General features: G+C 48.8%; 1 protein-coding gene across 3 annotated transcripts; it reads left to right on the top strand.

The window, feature by feature from the left end:
* The first annotated feature begins 1760 nt into the window (after positions 1-1760).
* On the top strand, positions 1761-13464 carry GFI1 (growth factor independent 1 transcriptional repressor). 3 transcript variants are annotated; one of them, XM_036026420.1, is made up of 7 exons: positions 1761-1863; positions 4232-4446; positions 4789-4971; positions 6812-7287; positions 7409-7546; positions 8588-8753; positions 11038-13464. In XM_036026420.1, the coding sequence occupies exons 2-7, from the start codon at positions 4332-4334 to the stop codon at positions 11214-11216; spliced, it is 1257 nt and encodes a 418-aa protein (XP_035882313.1). In that variant the 5' UTR covers positions 1761-1863; positions 4232-4331; the 3' UTR covers positions 11217-13464. The 3 variants fall into 3 exon arrangements, with proteins under 3 accessions (XP_035882313.1, XP_035882314.1, XP_028369032.1); XM_036026421.1 differs by lacking the exon at positions 1761-1863 and adding an exon at positions 4010-4088; XM_028513231.2 differs by lacking the exon at positions 1761-1863 and having other exon boundaries at positions 4130-4446.
* Positions 13465-17888: the final 4424 nt, after the last annotated feature.

The raw sequence follows: 17888 nt of genomic DNA, 5'->3' as shown, positions 1-17888 counted from the left end.
TACTTAATCTCCTTTCAGCTAATTCAATTTATTTGTAATCATTCTGCCTGAGGTTGGTTACCTCTGCATTTACTTATAAAGGGTGTGCTGTACAGATGAACAGTAGTATGAAGAGGACAGCTAGGCACACAATTTAAGATGTGTGTCTAGTCAGTACCTGGCACATAGTAGGTGTACAGCCTTTGCTATATAAAACATTATTTATGAAAGCATGCTTGAAGCACTGTTGTGATAACCAAATATTTTCTGCAAATCTTCAGGTTTACAGTGCAAATTAGAAATCATTTTTAAAAAACATCCTCTCAGAAAAGGGCTCCAAGAGACTTCTTTTTTTCCATGACAACTTTGAGTTAATCTAGGACAGGATAGTTATTTTGCAAGAATTGAGGCGCACCACTCCCTTCTCCCCGTATCTGACACTGGAGACTCATTGTGCATGAAGTAGTGACCAAAATCTAAGTCAATTCATTTAGGAAAGCAATATAATTACGATGATGTCCACCCCTGTCAGGGGAGAGTTCAGGTTTAAATATATATACACGGAAGGCCACACTAGGGATCATGACATACAGCCTAGCGTTGGAGGTTGCTGCATTTGTTCAATTTATGGGTGAGATCTTAACTTTTCCAGTTCTATTAATAGAATTAATTAGTGACATTTATTCATTTACTCCATCCATACATTTGTTAAGAGACCACCAGGGACATAATGCTCTAGATCCGGTTGCTCACCCTCACGGAACACACTATGCCAGCGAAGATTTGCTTTTCAATAATCATCAGGGTATTGCTTGTATGGCGCTCTGCTGCTTCCCTTAAACCCAGGTGGTTTTTAAGGAAGAGTTTTAGGAGCCCGCCCTGAGCGAGATACGGCTCTCCCTCCCCAGCCCCGGCTGGGCGGGGTCAGCCGAGCAGCCACTGTCGCTGCACCCCCCTGCCCCCCTGCACGCTCGCTCCTCCTCTGTCTTTAATTTCGCAGCTCAGACCACCGGAAATTAGCCGCAGGCGCAGCGGACTGGCAGCCCCAGGCTGAGCGTGCGGTGGGGAAGGCGCGCCCGCCAGCCCCGCCGGGCGCCCTGGAGACGCGCCGCGAGCGTCCGCTCCACTGGGGGCTCGGCGCTCGCCCACCTCTTCCAAATTTAACCATTACCTAAATCCAAAGGGAAATGAGCAAACCTCTCGGATTGGGTGTCAAGGTATTTTCAGCCTCGCTGGGCGTATTTATCCCGAAGTGTTTCCACAACAAGCTATTTCGGGGCCGCGGGGCAGGTTTCGCTCTGCGGACACCGTGGACACTCTCCGGGCTCCAGGCGGGCGGCCGGCGGGCGGGTGATTCACGGCATAGAGCCGGGGGCGTTGTGGACCCAGCAGGAGGCGGGGTTGGTGGTGGCGGTGGAGGGGTCCGGGCCAGACGGGCGGGGAGACCTCCTCTGAGCTGGGCGCTTCCACTCCCGGAGCTCCAGTCAATCTGTGTCCTGAATCTGTGACTTCTTCTTGCTGCGGAAGTCTCCCAGGAGTCAAGAATAGTTCATTTTCTTTCTAGTCATTTCTAGTGTCTGGGTGCTCCGGGTCTCCCCACCCCCGCTGTCCCACAGAGAAACAACGGGGAAGGCCGGGGCTTCCGTCCACCTAGCCCCCAGCACAGGAGGAGCACGCCCCGCCGCCCGACTTGGGGGTGGCAGGTCTGAGAGGGCTAAGCGAGCTGCTCCTTAACGCTCAGGAAGTGAAGCTTGTGGTTTTGGGGGCTGAGCTCGGAAGGAGATTAAAAAAGAGAGAGAGAGAGAGAGAGACAGCGCGGTCTGTCCCGAAAGCAACTCAATTTGAAAACTCTCGGAGCGCGGTGCCCGCGCCCTGACCCCGCAGGTAGGTCCGCTGCGCCTGTTTTGCACCTCCTTCCCTGGCGGGGGCGACCACGAAAACCGGAGGACTTGGGCACTGCGGGGGGCAAACAGCCGGGCTGCTAAGTTCCCACCTGCCGTAGGCAGCTGTGCGGGAGCACAGAGAACTCTTTCAGCTGCGGCCTGGCGCGACCCGCAAGGTGGGACTGGGGATCTGGAGCCGGGACTTCCGGTGGATTTGCAGGGGAGAGAGATCCACCCGTGAAGAAAACATCTGGTGGGGAGGCGGAGGCAACTGGGTTCTGGAGGCTGCCCCTCTTGTGCCTCCAGCTCCCGCCTTCCCAGGCCCGGACCGTGAACAGCGGGCCGCGCTCACAGAGGGCCGCCCAGCCCCCGCTGCCAGCTGCTGAGCTAGGTTGCCTTCCCACGCACTGCCACTGCGCTGGGCCCTACCACCCCCTACTCACTCCACCCTCCCAGAAACCCGCAGAACCAGCCAGGGTGCAAGACAGGCATGCGGCTATGTTCCCGGTGGGGAGGCAGCCTCCAGTCCGATCCTGCACGGCCCCATAGAGTCCAGACCGAGTGGACGCGACAGCTCAACCCCTGCCCCCGCCAACCGCGGTTCGACTGCGCGCCACTGGGTACCCAAGGCGCAGCAGGCCCTAGGACCATTTCACCTCGTTTTCCTTTAACACTGAGTTTCATTGTTGTTTAAGGAATTGGTTTTCGCCTTCATAGTGTCTTATTATACGGCCGAAGCAGCGGCTCACACCGGGGCTCAGGGAAACCGAAGCAGCAGACCTGTGCCGCCTTAGGTCAGCCTAGCACCCCAAAGCCTCCTGAAGCTGCGACCTTTGGGGCTGACGGGGGCGGGCAACACCCTCATCCCTAGGAGGAACCTGGTGTTTAGGACGCGGGAAATGTCGTTTGGGGCTCTGCTACAAGTCCCAACTGTCTTTTCTTCCAAGCCTGTCCGCACTCCCCTCCCGGAGAAGGGAACACAGTGAGAGTGGAATGCTCTCGAGGGAAGCAGTCCTCTAGAAGTCTTTTTGAGCCCGGAGCGTTAATGGGCTGACCTAGACCGTGCCCTGCATCCAGCCCTGGGAGCCGTGCGGACTTGGCAGTCTAAGCCTCGCAAAGTCCAGGGACAGGGGGTCCTGCCCCGGCCCAGTATCCCCGGCACCCTTGTTTCTGAGCTAGCCACGGCCGCAGAGAGCTGCGGTGCTCGAAGAGCCTACAGCACTCAAGTGACCCAGCTCCCTTCGTCTTCACCCGGGGAGGGAGGCAGATTCATTTTCCCCAGATCTCCTAGCCTTCCTAGTTCCGCCCCCTCCCCCTCCCCCAGAGACCCAGCAGAGCTGAAGGCTCTACCCCGCCTCCCGCGAGGCTCAGGTTTCCACCCTGGGATTAGGTGAACTGATTGGGGGGTTAATGACAGGGGCGCATCCGGCATTTCGCTCTCTCACAGGCGTCCGCTGAACTGTTAGTTCTCCGCGGACTCCTGGACTCCGCGCGCTTCCGAGCCAGTGCGTGTGCCTCGGGGCTCGACTTCCACAAGACAAGGTTTTTGGTGAGCAGAGTGGAAAGTGGTTTTTGCTGGGACTTGGTTTTCAAGCTCAGGTCTCCATGGTCTGCGTATCTGGCCCCAGACCCTGTCTGCTCCCGCCGCAACCACGTCTCCAGGTCAACTTTTTCCCCCGAGGGGCAAGAGTGTGGAAGGAGTAAGATCACTGGGATTCGAGTTCCTCCCATGGCCAGGGTTGGCCCTCTGCCACTGCCCCTGCCTCACCTGTTTGTCCCTCTGCTCTCCTGCCGTCTTTCTCCAGCCCCTACTGCCCCTAGCCGGGTGCTGAGATACACCCCCGGCCCCGCCCCCCGTCTGCCCGCCGCGCTCCCTCTGCGCTCCCGTCTGTAGCCCGCTCTTCAAGGGCTTGGCAAGCCTCTTCCGGTCCGGACCGCCGACACATCCCCCAGCCCTTAACGTGTCCTTCGTCCCAGCCCTCTTCCCCAGCCGGAGAGCAGAACACAGTGGGCAGTGAATCGTCGAGTTGGAATAAGTGGCCCCTTCGGTACTGCAGCTCTTCCGAGAGTCTGCTTGCCGGAGCGAGTTTTGGTAGAGGAGGGGCGGGGCGGAGGGGCGTGTGCAAGGCAGAAGGAAGAGGCCTGAGCCCGGCCCGGGACGGGTTATACCGCTGAGCTGTGGCGGCGACGGCGGCAGGATCGCACCACCTGTCCGAGTGCCACCTGGTGAGCGTGGCGCAGCGGGGCCAAGCCCCTCCTCCCGCGGGCCTTTCTCGCTCCTCCCCGGCCCGAGTTCTGTCTCCGCCCGGCTGCCCATTCCCGGCCCGGAGCATACTGACCCGTGTTACCACCTGGTTCTCCTCTCGCAGGTCTCGCCTAGTTGGGGCTGAACAAAAACACTCGGGTGACAGTTTGGTGACAGAGGCTCCAGGGACCCTGGGAACAGCGTGGTGAGCGCGCCCGACCATCATGCCACGTTCGTTCCTCGTTAAGAGCAAGAAGGCTCACAGTTACCACCAGCCGCGTTCCCCCGGACCCGACTACTCCCTTCAGCAGGAGATCGTACAGGCGCCAGGCAAAGCAGGTGCGGAGCGCGCGCGCGCGGGCCGGGTGGGGCTGTTCTCAGGGACTTAGACTCTGAGCCCCGCCACTCCATCCCCCAGGAACTGGAGAGGGAAGCCCGATGGCCCTTTTGCTGCGTGTTTTGTTTCTTACAGTCTGGTCCCAAATCCCCCCCGCCCCCCTAATCCCGGGTCATCACGCAGGTGCCACGGCCTCTCTGCTCTCGCCCTCAGAGCCGGGAGCGTTCCGGCCAGGTGGGGGAGAGAGGGGGTCGCCCGGGTGCCAAGGTCTGGGGAGCGCCACTTCAGAACCGTGAGGCCCAGTCGGGCCCAACCTGAACCCCTATCCTCCCTCCTTTCCACAGACAGTACTTCGGACACATTGGAGGCAAAAGCAGAGCCCCGGGGCCGTTTGTCCCCCGAGTCGCAGCTGACCGAGGCCCCTGATAGAGCCTCCGTGTCCCCCGGCAGCTGTGAGGGCAGTGTCTGCGATCGGAGCTCGGAATTTGAGGACCTCTGGAGGCCTCCGTCGCCCTCTGTGTCTCCAGGTGGGAGTTCGGGGGCGCGGGCGGCAGGCACCTGTGGGCGAGGAAGGAACCCGCGCGGCTTTGGGCGCAGAAATGCTAAATGTATGGTGAACAGCCTTTTCCAGAGGAGCGTGTTCTTGCTGTGTAGGGTCCCACGGGAGGGCGTGCGGCTTCCCTGGGGCTGTGATGGCGTGCTTGCGGGGTCTGCTGCGGGGTCTGAGGTGGTGGGGCCTGAGCTGTTCATCCCACCTCATTTGTTTGCGCGGAGCGGGTGAGCGAGAGAAAAATAAATGGGTCGTCTCTACCGACAGCAATGTCGACGTTTCGTTTTCTGGCCAGAGTGGATTGTTTAGAAAGTTGGGCTGCCAGAATCCAGATCCCCCCCCTCCCCAGCCCCAAACAAATGGAGACCTGGGCAGTGTGAGCGGAAGGTGCCGGTACCGTTAAAAACTCCTCTCTCGCGGTGTGGGTCCTGGCAGAGCTGAGCGCCAAACGGGAGGGACCCATTCCAGAAGAAAATCTCGGCTCCCCTCTGGGTTTTAGCAGGCGCGGATTGGGGGCCCATTTTATTTTTTCGTTCTGCCTGGTCGGTCCAGTTCTGGGGACCGGCAGGCTGGTTTCATTTCCAACCAGCAGCCGAGTTTCGAGTAAACTGAGAGCACCTTGGGTGGGGCGTGCCTAAGTTTGGGCCGGGGGAAGGAGTGCGCAGAGCAGCCGGATCTGCCGAGGGCTGGCTATTTACAGACTGCATTTACTAGTTTTAAAATACACCCCCAATCCCGTTCCGCACTCAGTGCGTTCACTTGGGTAAAGCTCCGGCGAGTGTGTCTGGGAGGCAGAGACCCGAGGGTTCCTTTTGACTGTGCATGACACCACCCCGTGAGGACTGGGCGCCGCCGGCATCTCTCTGACGGAAACTCGGGGTGCAGCCTCTCTCAGCAGCGGCTAGCTTGGATTGCAGCCTGCAGTGTGTGAACAGATTTGTAAATCCGTATGTACTTAGAGAAAGTGTATGTTGGGAATCTGGTTTTAGCAAAATTCACGTTAGTTGGGGAGTGCAGAAAGCTGCGAACTGGGAAAGCTATTTCCCTTACAGTTGGGGCCAAACCTTAATTGTAAATTATTTCCTAAGAAATTTGGGTGGTTTTATTTCTGTCAAACTTGATGGGAGTGGGTAGTAATTGGCAGACAGTTCCAGCCCCAAGACCCCTTCCCGCTGTTCCTTTGTTACCTGCACTGGGTGGATACTTAATAACATAAGGAATGATAACGCCTTCCCGGTGTTTTTGTTTTGTTTCGTTTTGTTTCGTTTTTTTCTGTTTGTTTTCCAGGCAGATGCGTCTTGGGTAGGCTGGGCCACATTTCATTGGTCCTCTCCTTCCCTCCTTATTGATCCCGGAAAGAAAAGGGACAGGGTGGGAACACATAGGGGCTGGAGAGCGCCGGTTCTGGGCACTCTGCCCACGAGTGCTGTCCAGGGCCCCAATAGTGGCCGCCTTCTCCTCCCTCGCAGCTCAGCTCAGAGCATTTATTCAGCACAGACAGCGTGGCGCGCCTGTCTCTGTGGGACCACTTGGGACCACAAGGTGCGCTGGTCGAGCCAGGAAACACCCTCTAAACGTCATGAGCCTCCGCTGTCCTGTCGCAGGATTTACCTACCTCCTCACCCGAAGTCATTTAAATGATCTGTTCACTCTCTTGCTTGCAGTGGTCCTCGAGGCCCCAGGGGCCCAGCCTGTATTTTATTCTGGGGGAGTTCCTGGCGCAGAGCGTGGCATCCGGCGCACAGAGCGCTCCGGAAACGCTGAGTGCGTAGCAGCCCGTTTGAAGCCTGACCCGACGCCCTCTTGTGTCTCCGCAGCCTCAGAGAAGTCTGTGTGCCCATCGCTGGACGACACTCAGCCCTTTCCCCTGCCCTTCAAGCCATACTCGTGGAGCGGCCTGGCGAGTTCTGACCTGCGAAATTTGGTGCAGAGCTACCGGCCATGCACGGCCCTGGAGCGTGGCGCTGGCCTGGGCCTCTTCTGTGAGCGCACCCCGGAGCCAGGCCACCCCGCAGCACTGTACGGCCCAGAGCGGACAGCGGGCGGCGCGGGGGCCGGGGCGCCCGGGGGAGGTAGCGCAGGAGGCAGCGCGGGCCTGGGGCTCTACGGCGACTTCGGTCCGGCTGCGGCAGGGCTATACGATCGGACGACGGCGGCAGCAGGCGGGCTGTACCCAGAGCGTGGCCACGGGCTGCACGCGGACAAGGGCGCTGGTGTCAAGGTGGAGTCGGAGCTGCTGTGCACCCGCTTGCTGCTGGGCGGCGGCTCCTACAAGTGCATCAAATGCAGCAAGGTGAGGCTCCCACGCGCCCGGCTTGACCTACCCAGCGCCCGCGCCCCCAGTCCGCGCCCAGCCCCCGCCCGCCCCCCCAGGCCCCTCTCAGCGGCCTTCTCCCCGGCCCCACCCGCCTCAGGTGTTCTCCACGCCGCACGGGCTCGAGGTGCACGTGCGCAGGTCTCACAGCGGCACGAGACCCTTTGCGTGTGAGATATGCGGCAAGACCTTTGGGCACGCGGTGAGCCTGGAGCAGCACAAAGCCGTGCACTCGCAGGTAAGCGGGGATGGGGGGAGGGGTGCGCACGGCCTCACACGGCCCAGCTTAGGCTTTCGCCTTCTGGGATCATCTGCTTCTCTGTGCCGCTCTGGCCGCTCTCCACCCGGCGGCTTTCTCCTTGGACTTCCCCGGACTGCCCCCACTGTCCTCAGCCGTGTCCCCTAGCCTAGATGTAGGCGTGTAGGAAAGGGTGGGTGGTGGCCGGCTCAGTGCTCGAGTTTGGTGTCACGTCACTGTGAGCCTTCAGAGTGTGATTCTGATCATTACTTTGGGTTTGAGGAAAGTTTGGATGCACTCTTGCTGCTGATATATCATATTTACTAGCTCTGTTTCTTTCCCTCAGCTACTGCTGCTTTTTTTTTTTTTAACCAAATGCTGTCATTTAATTGACCCCTCCCGACTGCAAAGGAGAGCTCTTAGGTCGTTTAGAGCATCCAGTAGCATATTTGTCCTGCTATGCTTTCGTTCATTCGTTTAAAATATTTGTTGCCCAGCTTCCGGGTGGTAGACCCATGCGAATATTTTAACATACCGGGTCCCTGACAGGATGCCCCCACTGAGATCACAGTTTAGCTAACAGAAGGAAGATAAGCAAATCAGAACACAAGTAATTATTACAGGACAATGTTTATTCACAGATGCTTATTTACTAATAAGAGCATTTTCTCATCTCTCTCAACACCCATACTGGCGGGAGGGAGGGGGCATCTCAAGTGACTGAGGTCTAAGCCTCCTGTTGAGGAGGGTGGAGAAGTTATTGTAAATGGGTGTCAAAAAAGCAGGGTGGGGATACGTTTTTGCCATGGGGTGTGGAGGGTTGTGGGTGAAAAGTGTTTGGGTAGAAAAAATGTTAAAGGGGAAGAGGATCAGGGTGGGGAGGGTAGAGGTTGGAAGTACAGGGAGGAGAGAAAATAATGGGGCAGGCTGTTTGGAAAGGGAGTCTGACAGAAAGGGAAGCCCTGGCTTTGTCAGGCTCGTGGCAGGGAGAGCGGCAGCCTGCAGGGCTGCAATAGGAATGCCACATTTTTCTCTCTACAGGAACGGAGCTTTGACTGTAAGATTTGTGGCAAGAGTTTCAAGAGGTCATCGACGTTGTCCACACACCTCCTCATCCACTCTGACACCCGGCCCTACCCCTGTCAGTACTGTGGCAAGAGGTTCCACCAGAAGTCAGACATGAAAAAACACACCTTCATTCACACTGGTGAGCTGAAGGCCCTCAGCTTGTGGGAAACTGACAGTGAGGGATGGGGGGCAAGGGGCATGTTCTTTCCCCTGAGGCCAATATAATTCACCTTCTCTGTAATATTCTGGCCCCAAATGAGTGGGAAATGAGGCCTAATCACTGCAGTGTGTAAAAGAAAGTGAGGTCGATTCTCTTAGGTTCATTTACATACGTGGTGCTCCACAGAGGGGACTTGATTTGGGATTGTATCTGAAGAACACATCAGCTGCAGGTTCCCTATCCTTGCAAGGATATTTTGCTCTATTTTAGCAGCTGCTCCAATGCTGCCTGCTCTGGATGAAATATGAAGCTCTCAGAGTTTTTGCCGTAAATGCTTACCTAGAGATTGAGGACTTTCTCTTGGGCTCCCACCCAGCTTGTTGGAGGAGTGGTCTCTTGGCTGCATTTTTAGGAGTCTGAGAGGTTCTTCAGAGTGAGGGGGAAAAACAATGGTAAATGTTGTTAAGTTCTCTGCTAAGTACTTGGTAAATGCATTATCTCACTTAATGCTCACAGCAGTTCTGGAAGATAGAGACTTTTCCTGATTCCCATTTTAGAGATAAGGAAAGTAAGGTCCAGAAGGGTTAGGTAACATGTCCAGGGTCACATTGCCAGGATTTCATTTCAGTTCTGTCTGACCTCAAGTGTCTATGCCCTTGACCACTGTTTATTGTATTCTATTCTCAGAGTCATGGGGGCTGGTAGATATAAAAAGCTTCTATTCACTTACTGCCCTTGTAAAAATGTCAGCAAGTTCATAATAATGGTAATTCTTTACTTATCATAATGCCTTATAATTTCTGAAGTGCTTTCAAGTCCATCACTTTATTTGCTTCTTACTGCTGTCCTGTCCAAGGAGAAGGAGCTGACATTACCATCCTGAAACTCAGAGAGATGGAATGATTTACCAGCGGTCATGGGGCTGTGGAATGCTCTGGCTTCCAATTCTGTACTTGTTCCCTAATGTTTTGACTGTGTATAGGTGGCAGTTTTAATGCCAGGAGCACTGTCTTTAATAATCAACAAGACATTAGAACCAGAAATCTGACTTTTCTTCCAGAACATGAATGCCCATTTGAAATAAATTGCAGTGTTCCAATTAGCACTACAAACATACCCTTATTGTTTATAAATATGCCTGTATTGTGTAGATGCCCCTATCAGAAAACCCAGAAAAATAATCCTACTTTAATCATGCCCCGGTGCCTGAAATTTCCATGTAACACTCCTTTTCGTAGAGGTATTCAAGACATTTATCAAAATGCAACTAGGATCTTGACTGAATGAAACATTAAGCCCTTATCAAACATTTACATTATAGCTAGAATTCGTTTCTCAGATTTGTTTGACCCTAAAGAGATAGGATAAGTTTTGATGGGTGGTTCCTTATCAAGGAAATCTGAAGCATGCAGACAGAAAGGGGTGCAGTAGGAGGGGTGGAAGATTCCTCAAAAACAAACTTCATCTGTTTTGCATTTTTTCCAAGGTCAAGCCCTGACTATAATGCCATGCTGAGGCTATTTGGAAATCCATGCTATTTCCCCAAATGTTAAAACAGCTCATGAACTGGGGGAAAAGACAAAACATTTTTCAACCTGTCATTTATTCATCTGTGTTAAAGAGTTAACTTCTGATGAACCTCATAAAAAGAAAGTAAAATCAAGATAGAAAGGGATCAGCTAACTTAAATAATTCGTGGCTCAAATGTGGGTTTTTAAAAGTAAGACTCTGAAAAATGTCCATACTTCAGAGGCATTCTATTGCCCTCCCAGAGTAAGGAAGAAGATGGGCTCACTGTTCCATACACAGCTCCCTGCCCCCAGCTTGGAAACTCAGATTTGAAAACTTCCTCTGAAGTAGAACAGTCACATGGTTTGAAGGACAACCCCCACCCCCACCCTCACCCGCACCCCTTGTGTTGAACATCTGCTGTGGGAGCTCTCTGCTTCTAAAGTCAGGGGAGTCCTCCCAGGGTGGATTCAGCTGCGAGCCTGGGGAGGGCACGTGGTCTTTGCTGTGTTTCCTGTTAACAGGAAACGGTTTGAGGCCTTTGGCTGGGAACCCCCACTCAGAAAGTCTCCCTTTCACCTGGTGCACCCACGGCTTCTCAGGATTGTGTTGCAACACATCACCCTCCAAGTTACTTGAAGGCCTTAGACTGTGGTGCAGCCAGCTGCCACCAAGAGCATGTGGGTCACAGTGAGTCCCCTCTAGCTTCATCATAGACTCATACTTCCTCCCCTCACCCCCTCTGTTTCTGCAGGTGAGAAGCCCCACAAGTGCCAGGTGTGCGGCAAGGCATTCAGCCAGAGCTCCAACCTCATCACCCACAGCCGCAAGCACACTGGCTTCAAGCCCTTTGGCTGCGACTTGTGTGGGAAGGGCTTCCAGAGGAAGGTGGACCTCAGGCGGCACCGGGAGACGCAGCATGGGCTCAAGTGAGTGCCCTGGCTGGCCACAAGCAGCTGTAACACAACACTAGGGAGCACAGCCTCCCCACTTGCCACCACCCACCTCTGACTTCTCAGGCCCCCCAGTCCAGGCTGCAGATCGCAGCAGGTGATCCTTCTTCGCCTTACTTCCCAGAGCTGCTGGAGGGAATACGTTACCTTTTCAAAGTTCGCCCTGGAGTCGGAACCAAATGACTTACTGTACTTTGGACACGAAGAATGGGCTCCTCTACACCTGAAGACTCAAAGTCAAGAGGGGCTCAAATAAAATCTTGGGCCCCTCAGTCCTTCCTATTCCCAGCTGTGCTCCAAAATCAGGAGGGTCATTCCAGTTTCTTCCCTCCTCTTTCTGATCCACCCCAGATACTGGTGTGGAAGAAGAAGAATCACCTTTACAAGGTAGACAGACGCTAATTTTTAAAAATATAGAATGAAGAATGAGTGTTATTTTTCTTTTTTCCTTCTGGGGAGTCAGTTGACCCCTTTCTGTTGGGTGCTGCCTATAAATCTTGGAGGAATCATTTCTGCCACTGGAAGACTGGCTCAGAAACTGACTTGGGGAAGTAGTTTCATACTTCTGAAATTACAAGATACACTGTAGGGCCTGTCCCAAGAAAGAGCTGAAGAAAAGTGGGCCTGGTGTTGAGAAGAGATTAGAGGCCTCCAAGCTTGTGAAGGCTTCATCGGAGGAGGTGGAAGCACAGAGCAGCGGCCTTTGGACACAGTATCATCCATTCACAGCAAATATTTGTTGACCACTGGTTACCATGGTACCTGGCCCTATGCTAGGTACTGTGGAGCCAGAGATTAAGGTCTCAGCCTCTGCCCCCTGCATTTCAAAAACTAACATTCGCACCTCCAAGTGGCTGGATCTGTTCTTTCCGTCCAAAGGAATTCTGAGAAGGCAAAATAGTCTTGAACCTTCTCTTTTGACCCATTTGGCTTTTGTCAAGCATAAGAAAAAATAGCTGAACAAATACTTCAAAGATTTGTGTGTATATTCAGTTTTTTTATTGTTAAGCTGATTTTTTAAAGATGTCTAAGCTAGCAGGCATGTGGGAGTGAAGGCTCTGTCTTCCACCCTTCCCCCTTCTATGTGTACCGCAGAGAAGTGGTAATTTCCTTTCATGAAGTTTATAAATGTTTTTTAGGTCTTCTGAAATGCATTATGTTAATACGTATTTATTAGAGTGATGTTTTAAGTTAATAAAGTATTAAGACTCTTACATACTGCTTTTTCATGTGTGCAGGGGATTTGAGAAAGACCCTTGTTTTAGTCTGCAGGGGGAGTTGGCACTGAAGAAACTACAGAAGTAGCGCAGAGGAGCCAACATCCAGACGAGAGTAACATCCAGTTGCTCTGGTTTTCCTGTGCTTTTTTATTTTCTTCTATTCCTCAGAGATCCTTATTTCTTAATAGGAAATTTAGGAGCTCCACACTAAGCTCCAGCCTAGGAGACTCCCTGATGGTCCCATATGTGCACGGGCTCTTCTGTGTGTTTCAGGGCTGTTTTTTTTTAATAGGCCAGAAGGCTCTGGCATGAGTAAAGAAATCACAAGCCTTGGGTCCAGAGATCGAATCTTAGTCACAGCTCTACCACCAGTACCTCACGTAACTTGGTCAAATCCTTTGACCTCCCTGACACTGGTTTCCTTGATTTTAACCTTTAGACACGGATGTATCATCCCACTACAACCCTGACCACTTTGGTTCTGTGGAGAGTAGCAAGGAAAGATAGTATCTGAGATTGGTTAGCTGCCTCACCTGAGGTAAGTGGGCAATCTAAAGACACGTGAGGGGCAGTAAAATTGGGATCTGGGTTATTTCTGGCTCTATCCCACCTGTGGGAATTTCTTGCACAAATCAATCCCTTAAACTGGAATAAGGTCCTGGCCTAAACCCCAACTACCTGTGCTTTTTCTAACATTTCCCAGCCAGGGTATGAATGGCCCATGACGACCACCGGCAGACTGTCCATGTCTATTCCAATCAACCTCACACATTGATTGAACACCTGGTGTGTGCCTGGACTGTTCTCAGTTCTGGGATACAGCAGTGGCCACAATGTCCTGTGGAGTTCTATTTATTTGGTACTGCTGAACCTTCTAGAACCTGGCACACAGTAGAGATCAATAAATATTTGGTGAGGTCTTAAGTGACTAAGCAGACAAAATAAACTCCTGCTTGATCCTGGCTGCTCTGCACAGCACAAAGGGAAGAGAAATTGCTCGAAGGCCCAGGAAACAAACAGAACCTCGAGGACAGGGAGCTGGGGGTCCTGGGGCTTTGGCATTGCTTCTTTCCAGGTTCTCCAAAAATCTCAGTCCTTGGCTGTCCTCACTTAGTTTTCACGTCTTTCCATGTCTGTTTATTCTTGTTCAAAATTTAAACTTATGTGCTCCGTAATGCAATCTTAAGATAATTTTTCAGAACTGATGGGCGAACAGTTACAGGATCCAGGAACCTCTTTCTAGTGTTCTGGGAAGCAAAGTTCCCGGTGAATAAAGATCACAGACTTCCTTCCCACAGAATTCACCCCGCACACGGGTTGATTATTTCCTCCCTGGTTTGAAAAGTGGAGAAGTTGCGTGGAGGGGTAAGTAAAACTGATTGGAATATACTTGTTGGTCCTGTCCTGTTCTCCCCTTGTGACATTTAGAACTTTCGGTCCATTTTCATAATCCCTGTTTATGCTGTGCATGAGGAGTTTTAATTTTTATGTTCACGGTTTGCCTTTTTTGGAAGACAAAATGAACAAACAAACAAAAACCGTTTATCCCCAGTACAGAATCAAAACAAATTACTGCGCCTGTTACCGTGTGAAATTTGAAGATTGCAAATATCTCTCTTATTACTTGACTCCATTAAAAATAGATGGTGAATATTCCATGTCACATTATTCATGAGGCAGGCCCTATGCCTTTTGTCTGCCGGGGTAACAGGAGAAAGGGTAACAAGAGACGCTAGAGCACACCTTTGTTTCTTTCACTAAATTTTTAATAACATCTCCAGCTAGCCAGTTGGTGAAGCTCAGCTCTTGCATAAAAGTGGAAAAGCACAGCTATCTCTGAGAAGACCAACTCTTTCAGTAGCTAATTTGAGTTTGAGTTCATGTACACCAGAGATGATTAAATTACCTATCGAGTGTGCTGAGCTATCAGGATTCAGGCCACGTAAAAGGTGAATTTCATCTGATTGATTTGAGACACGAATGGAACAATTAAGTCTTAAAAGCCCCACCTTAATTAAAGGTACAGCAAAGTAGCTCTCCTAGGCGAGTTCTTGACTGCAATTACCCTTGAAAATTGGGTGGCAATAGTGATTTGACCCAAGTCATCTTGTCGTGCACCTATTTGTTTAACCGGATCGTTTTGCCGAAAGACAAAGTCAGTGGAAGGCCCAAAAGGACTTGTCTACTCTTTGCTCTGCATTTCTAGAGCTTTATTTGTTTCAATCTCTGCTGCTGTGTTATTCCTTCAGTAAACACTTTTCAGGAAGTACATGATACATTTATTTTAATAATATTTCATTCATTGAGTCAAATTTTAAAAATTAAATAGTTTGTGTGTTTGTGTGTGTTCCTTTCCAATTTTTACCCACCTGTGCACAGGCACATTTTTTATTTTTCTCCTGTCATCAGGGTATTTACAGTTTGTTTCTGGATAGCTTTCTTATTTGTATTAAGGACACACACCTCAAATGGAAATCCAGGGTGGGCAAAAGTAGCTTTACAGTTGTTCATATGGAAACTAATACAGTAATTAATAAGTAATAATATAAGAATAAACTGTTTCATGTAACCATAACTGTAAACTTACTTTTGCCAACCTTTATATTTCACAATGAGAGTTCTGACAATTTTTATGGTTAAATTTTAATGAAATCTGAGTATTTCTTAGGAATTTTATCAGTCATTAAGATAGTCTTTTCTGACGTTTTACCTTAAAGTTATTCACTTTTTAAATAAAACATTTCAATCATATGGGAAGTTACAGAGAATAATACAATAAAATTAGTATGCCATATTTACTTCTGATTTTATTTTTAAAATAAAATATTACAGGCATAGTTTAATATCTTCTGGAAAATGGTTTTCCCTCACCCCAGTCCCTTCCTGTCTCCACAGAGGCATCCACTCTACCAAAACTGGCACATATCATCACCATGAATATTTTTATACCTTTACTTTATACACATCCATATAAACAACATATAATACTGTTCAGCATATTTTAACTTAATACAAGTGTTATCACAGTGTATATATCTTTATGCACCTTGCATTTTAATTTTTCTTTGCTCAACACTTTGTTTCTGAGATGTATCCATGTTGGCATATGCATATTTGTTCATTTATTTTAACTGCTGTATATAGAATTCCATCACATGAATACTTGGTGACTATTTATGTATTTTGTTGGAAGAGTGTGGTTATTTCCAATTTTCCCTCTCACAAACAGTTCCAAAGTGAGCAACCTTTTACATATCTCCTTGTGAAGAGCTTCTTTTAGGGTATATTCCTGGAAATGCTGGATATTACCAAAGTGTTCTCCAAAGTGATTCTATCAGTTTACATTTCTACCAGTAGTGTAGGACTATTCCTGTTGCCCCACATCTTACCAACACTTGGTACTGTCGGATTTTAAAATGTGTGCCAATCAGATGGATGCAAAATGTTACTGCTGTTTGCATTTTCTTATTGCTAGTGAGGTTGACTAACTTTTCATGTTTATTGGCCTAATAGGTTTTCTTTCCTGTGAGATGCCTGTTTGTGTACTTTGTCTACTTTTTGGTTGAGTTGCTTCCTTTTTATTAATTTATTTTTTAAAATGTATTTTAAGTACTTACTGTTTTGTTGGTTAAATGTGTTGACACATCTCCTAGTCTGTCTCTTGCCTTTTCACTTAGGTTGAAGGGAGAATTTGTTTGTTTTGCTTTTGTGTTATTGTAGTCAAATGTATCAGTCTTTTCCTTTGTGTTTTATGCTTTTTATGTCTTAAGAAAACCTTCCTTTATTGGTGGTCATAAGCTCACCCCTGATTTTCTTCTAAAAGTGTTAAAACACTTGCTTATAATATTAGCTTTTTAATCTACTTTTGTCTATATGGTGTGAAATGGGATCTAATTTTTTTAAATTTCCCACATAGATAATAATTACTCCAACATTATCTATTGCAAATTACATTTTCCCCCTCAGTTTGTACTGGTGCCTCTGTCATAGGTCAAGTTTCTGTTTCTGTACGATTCTGTCTCTGAGCTTCCTGATCTAGTCCACAAGTCCTTTTGTCCATCTCTATGCAAATATCATATTGTTTCAATTAAACTTATGATAAAATCTTAGTTTTGAGTTGGGAAGGCTTCCTTCTAACTTGTTCCCACCTCTTCAGCAATATCTTGGCTACTTCAGGCCCTTTGCTCTGGCTTGAGAAAAACTCTGTTGGAATTTTCATTTGTGCCACATTTACTATTTAATGGGGAGAATTGAAATCATTTTGATATTGATTCTTCTCATCTTTAAATATGGTATATTGTTACATTTTTTAGGTCTTTTCTCTTTCAATGACATTTTATAATTTTGGCATAATTTTTTCTTTTCTTTTTTTCTTTCTTTTTTTTTCTTTGTTTACTACTCTCATAGTTCTATCTGCTGCTGTAGTGTGGAAACAAAATGATCAATTTTTTGTATGTTGATTTTGTATCCTGCAACTTTATCAAAACTTCTTAGTTTATGCAAATTATTTTAGATCTCCTATGTAAGATAATCATGTAATATGCAAAAAACTGCAGCTCCATTTTGCTGTTTCCAGTGTACTCTTCCTGACCTACTGTACTAGCCAAGGCTATAGTGAATAGGGAGTAAAAGCAGGCATCCTTGTCTTATTCCTAACTTCCAGGGAAATGCTTTTAATTTTTCATAGTTTAGTGTGATATTTTTGGGTACGTTTGGTAGATAACCTTTTAAAGATAAGATTAAGAATTTTTGTTTCTATTTGGTAAGAATTTCTGTTTGTGTGCATGGTTTTTATTTTTATTGTATGATTTTGGGGCATCTGTTGAGGAAGTGTGTTATTTAGTTTCTAAATCTTATGGCTTCAATTATTTAACTTGTGAATATGGCAAATGACATTTGTAGATTTTCTGATGTTAGATTATCCTTGTATTCTGGAGGGAACAAGCCCCAACTTGGTCATTTCAAAAAACTACATTGCTGACTTGGTTTGCTGAACTTTACTGAAGGTTTTTGTGTTCATGCTTATCAGCGAAATTGGCTTATAATCTTCCTTATACTGTCCACATGTGGCTTTTATGTCAAGGTTTAACTCATTTCAAAATGAATAGGCCAATACTTTCTTTTTCTCTGTTTCCTGGAACAGTTTGTGAACTTTTGGGATTATATGTTCTCTGGGTGTTTGATAGAGCTCATCTGGGCCTCTTGTTTTGGTAAAAAGAAGACAAGGGGAAGGGTATATCTTAAGCTGTAGTGACTATAGGTCTATTTATGTTTTCACTTTCTTTATAAAACCAGCTATAATAGATTGTATATTTTAGGAAATGTTCTGTTTCTTCTAAGTTTTCAAATTAATTGCCATAGTACTTAAAAATTAGTGAAAATAGTATAAAGTACAATGAAAAAATCATAGTATTCTCTGATTTAAAAAATAT

The sequence above is a fragment of the Phyllostomus discolor genome, chromosome 5, assembly GCF_004126475.2.
Source record: "Phyllostomus discolor isolate MPI-MPIP mPhyDis1 chromosome 5, mPhyDis1.pri.v3, whole genome shotgun sequence".
Lineage (NCBI taxonomy): Eukaryota > Metazoa > Chordata > Mammalia > Chiroptera > Phyllostomidae > Phyllostomus > Phyllostomus discolor.
The sequence above is the reverse complement of the archived record's forward strand: the minus strand, read 5'-3'. Positions and strand labels throughout refer to the sequence as shown.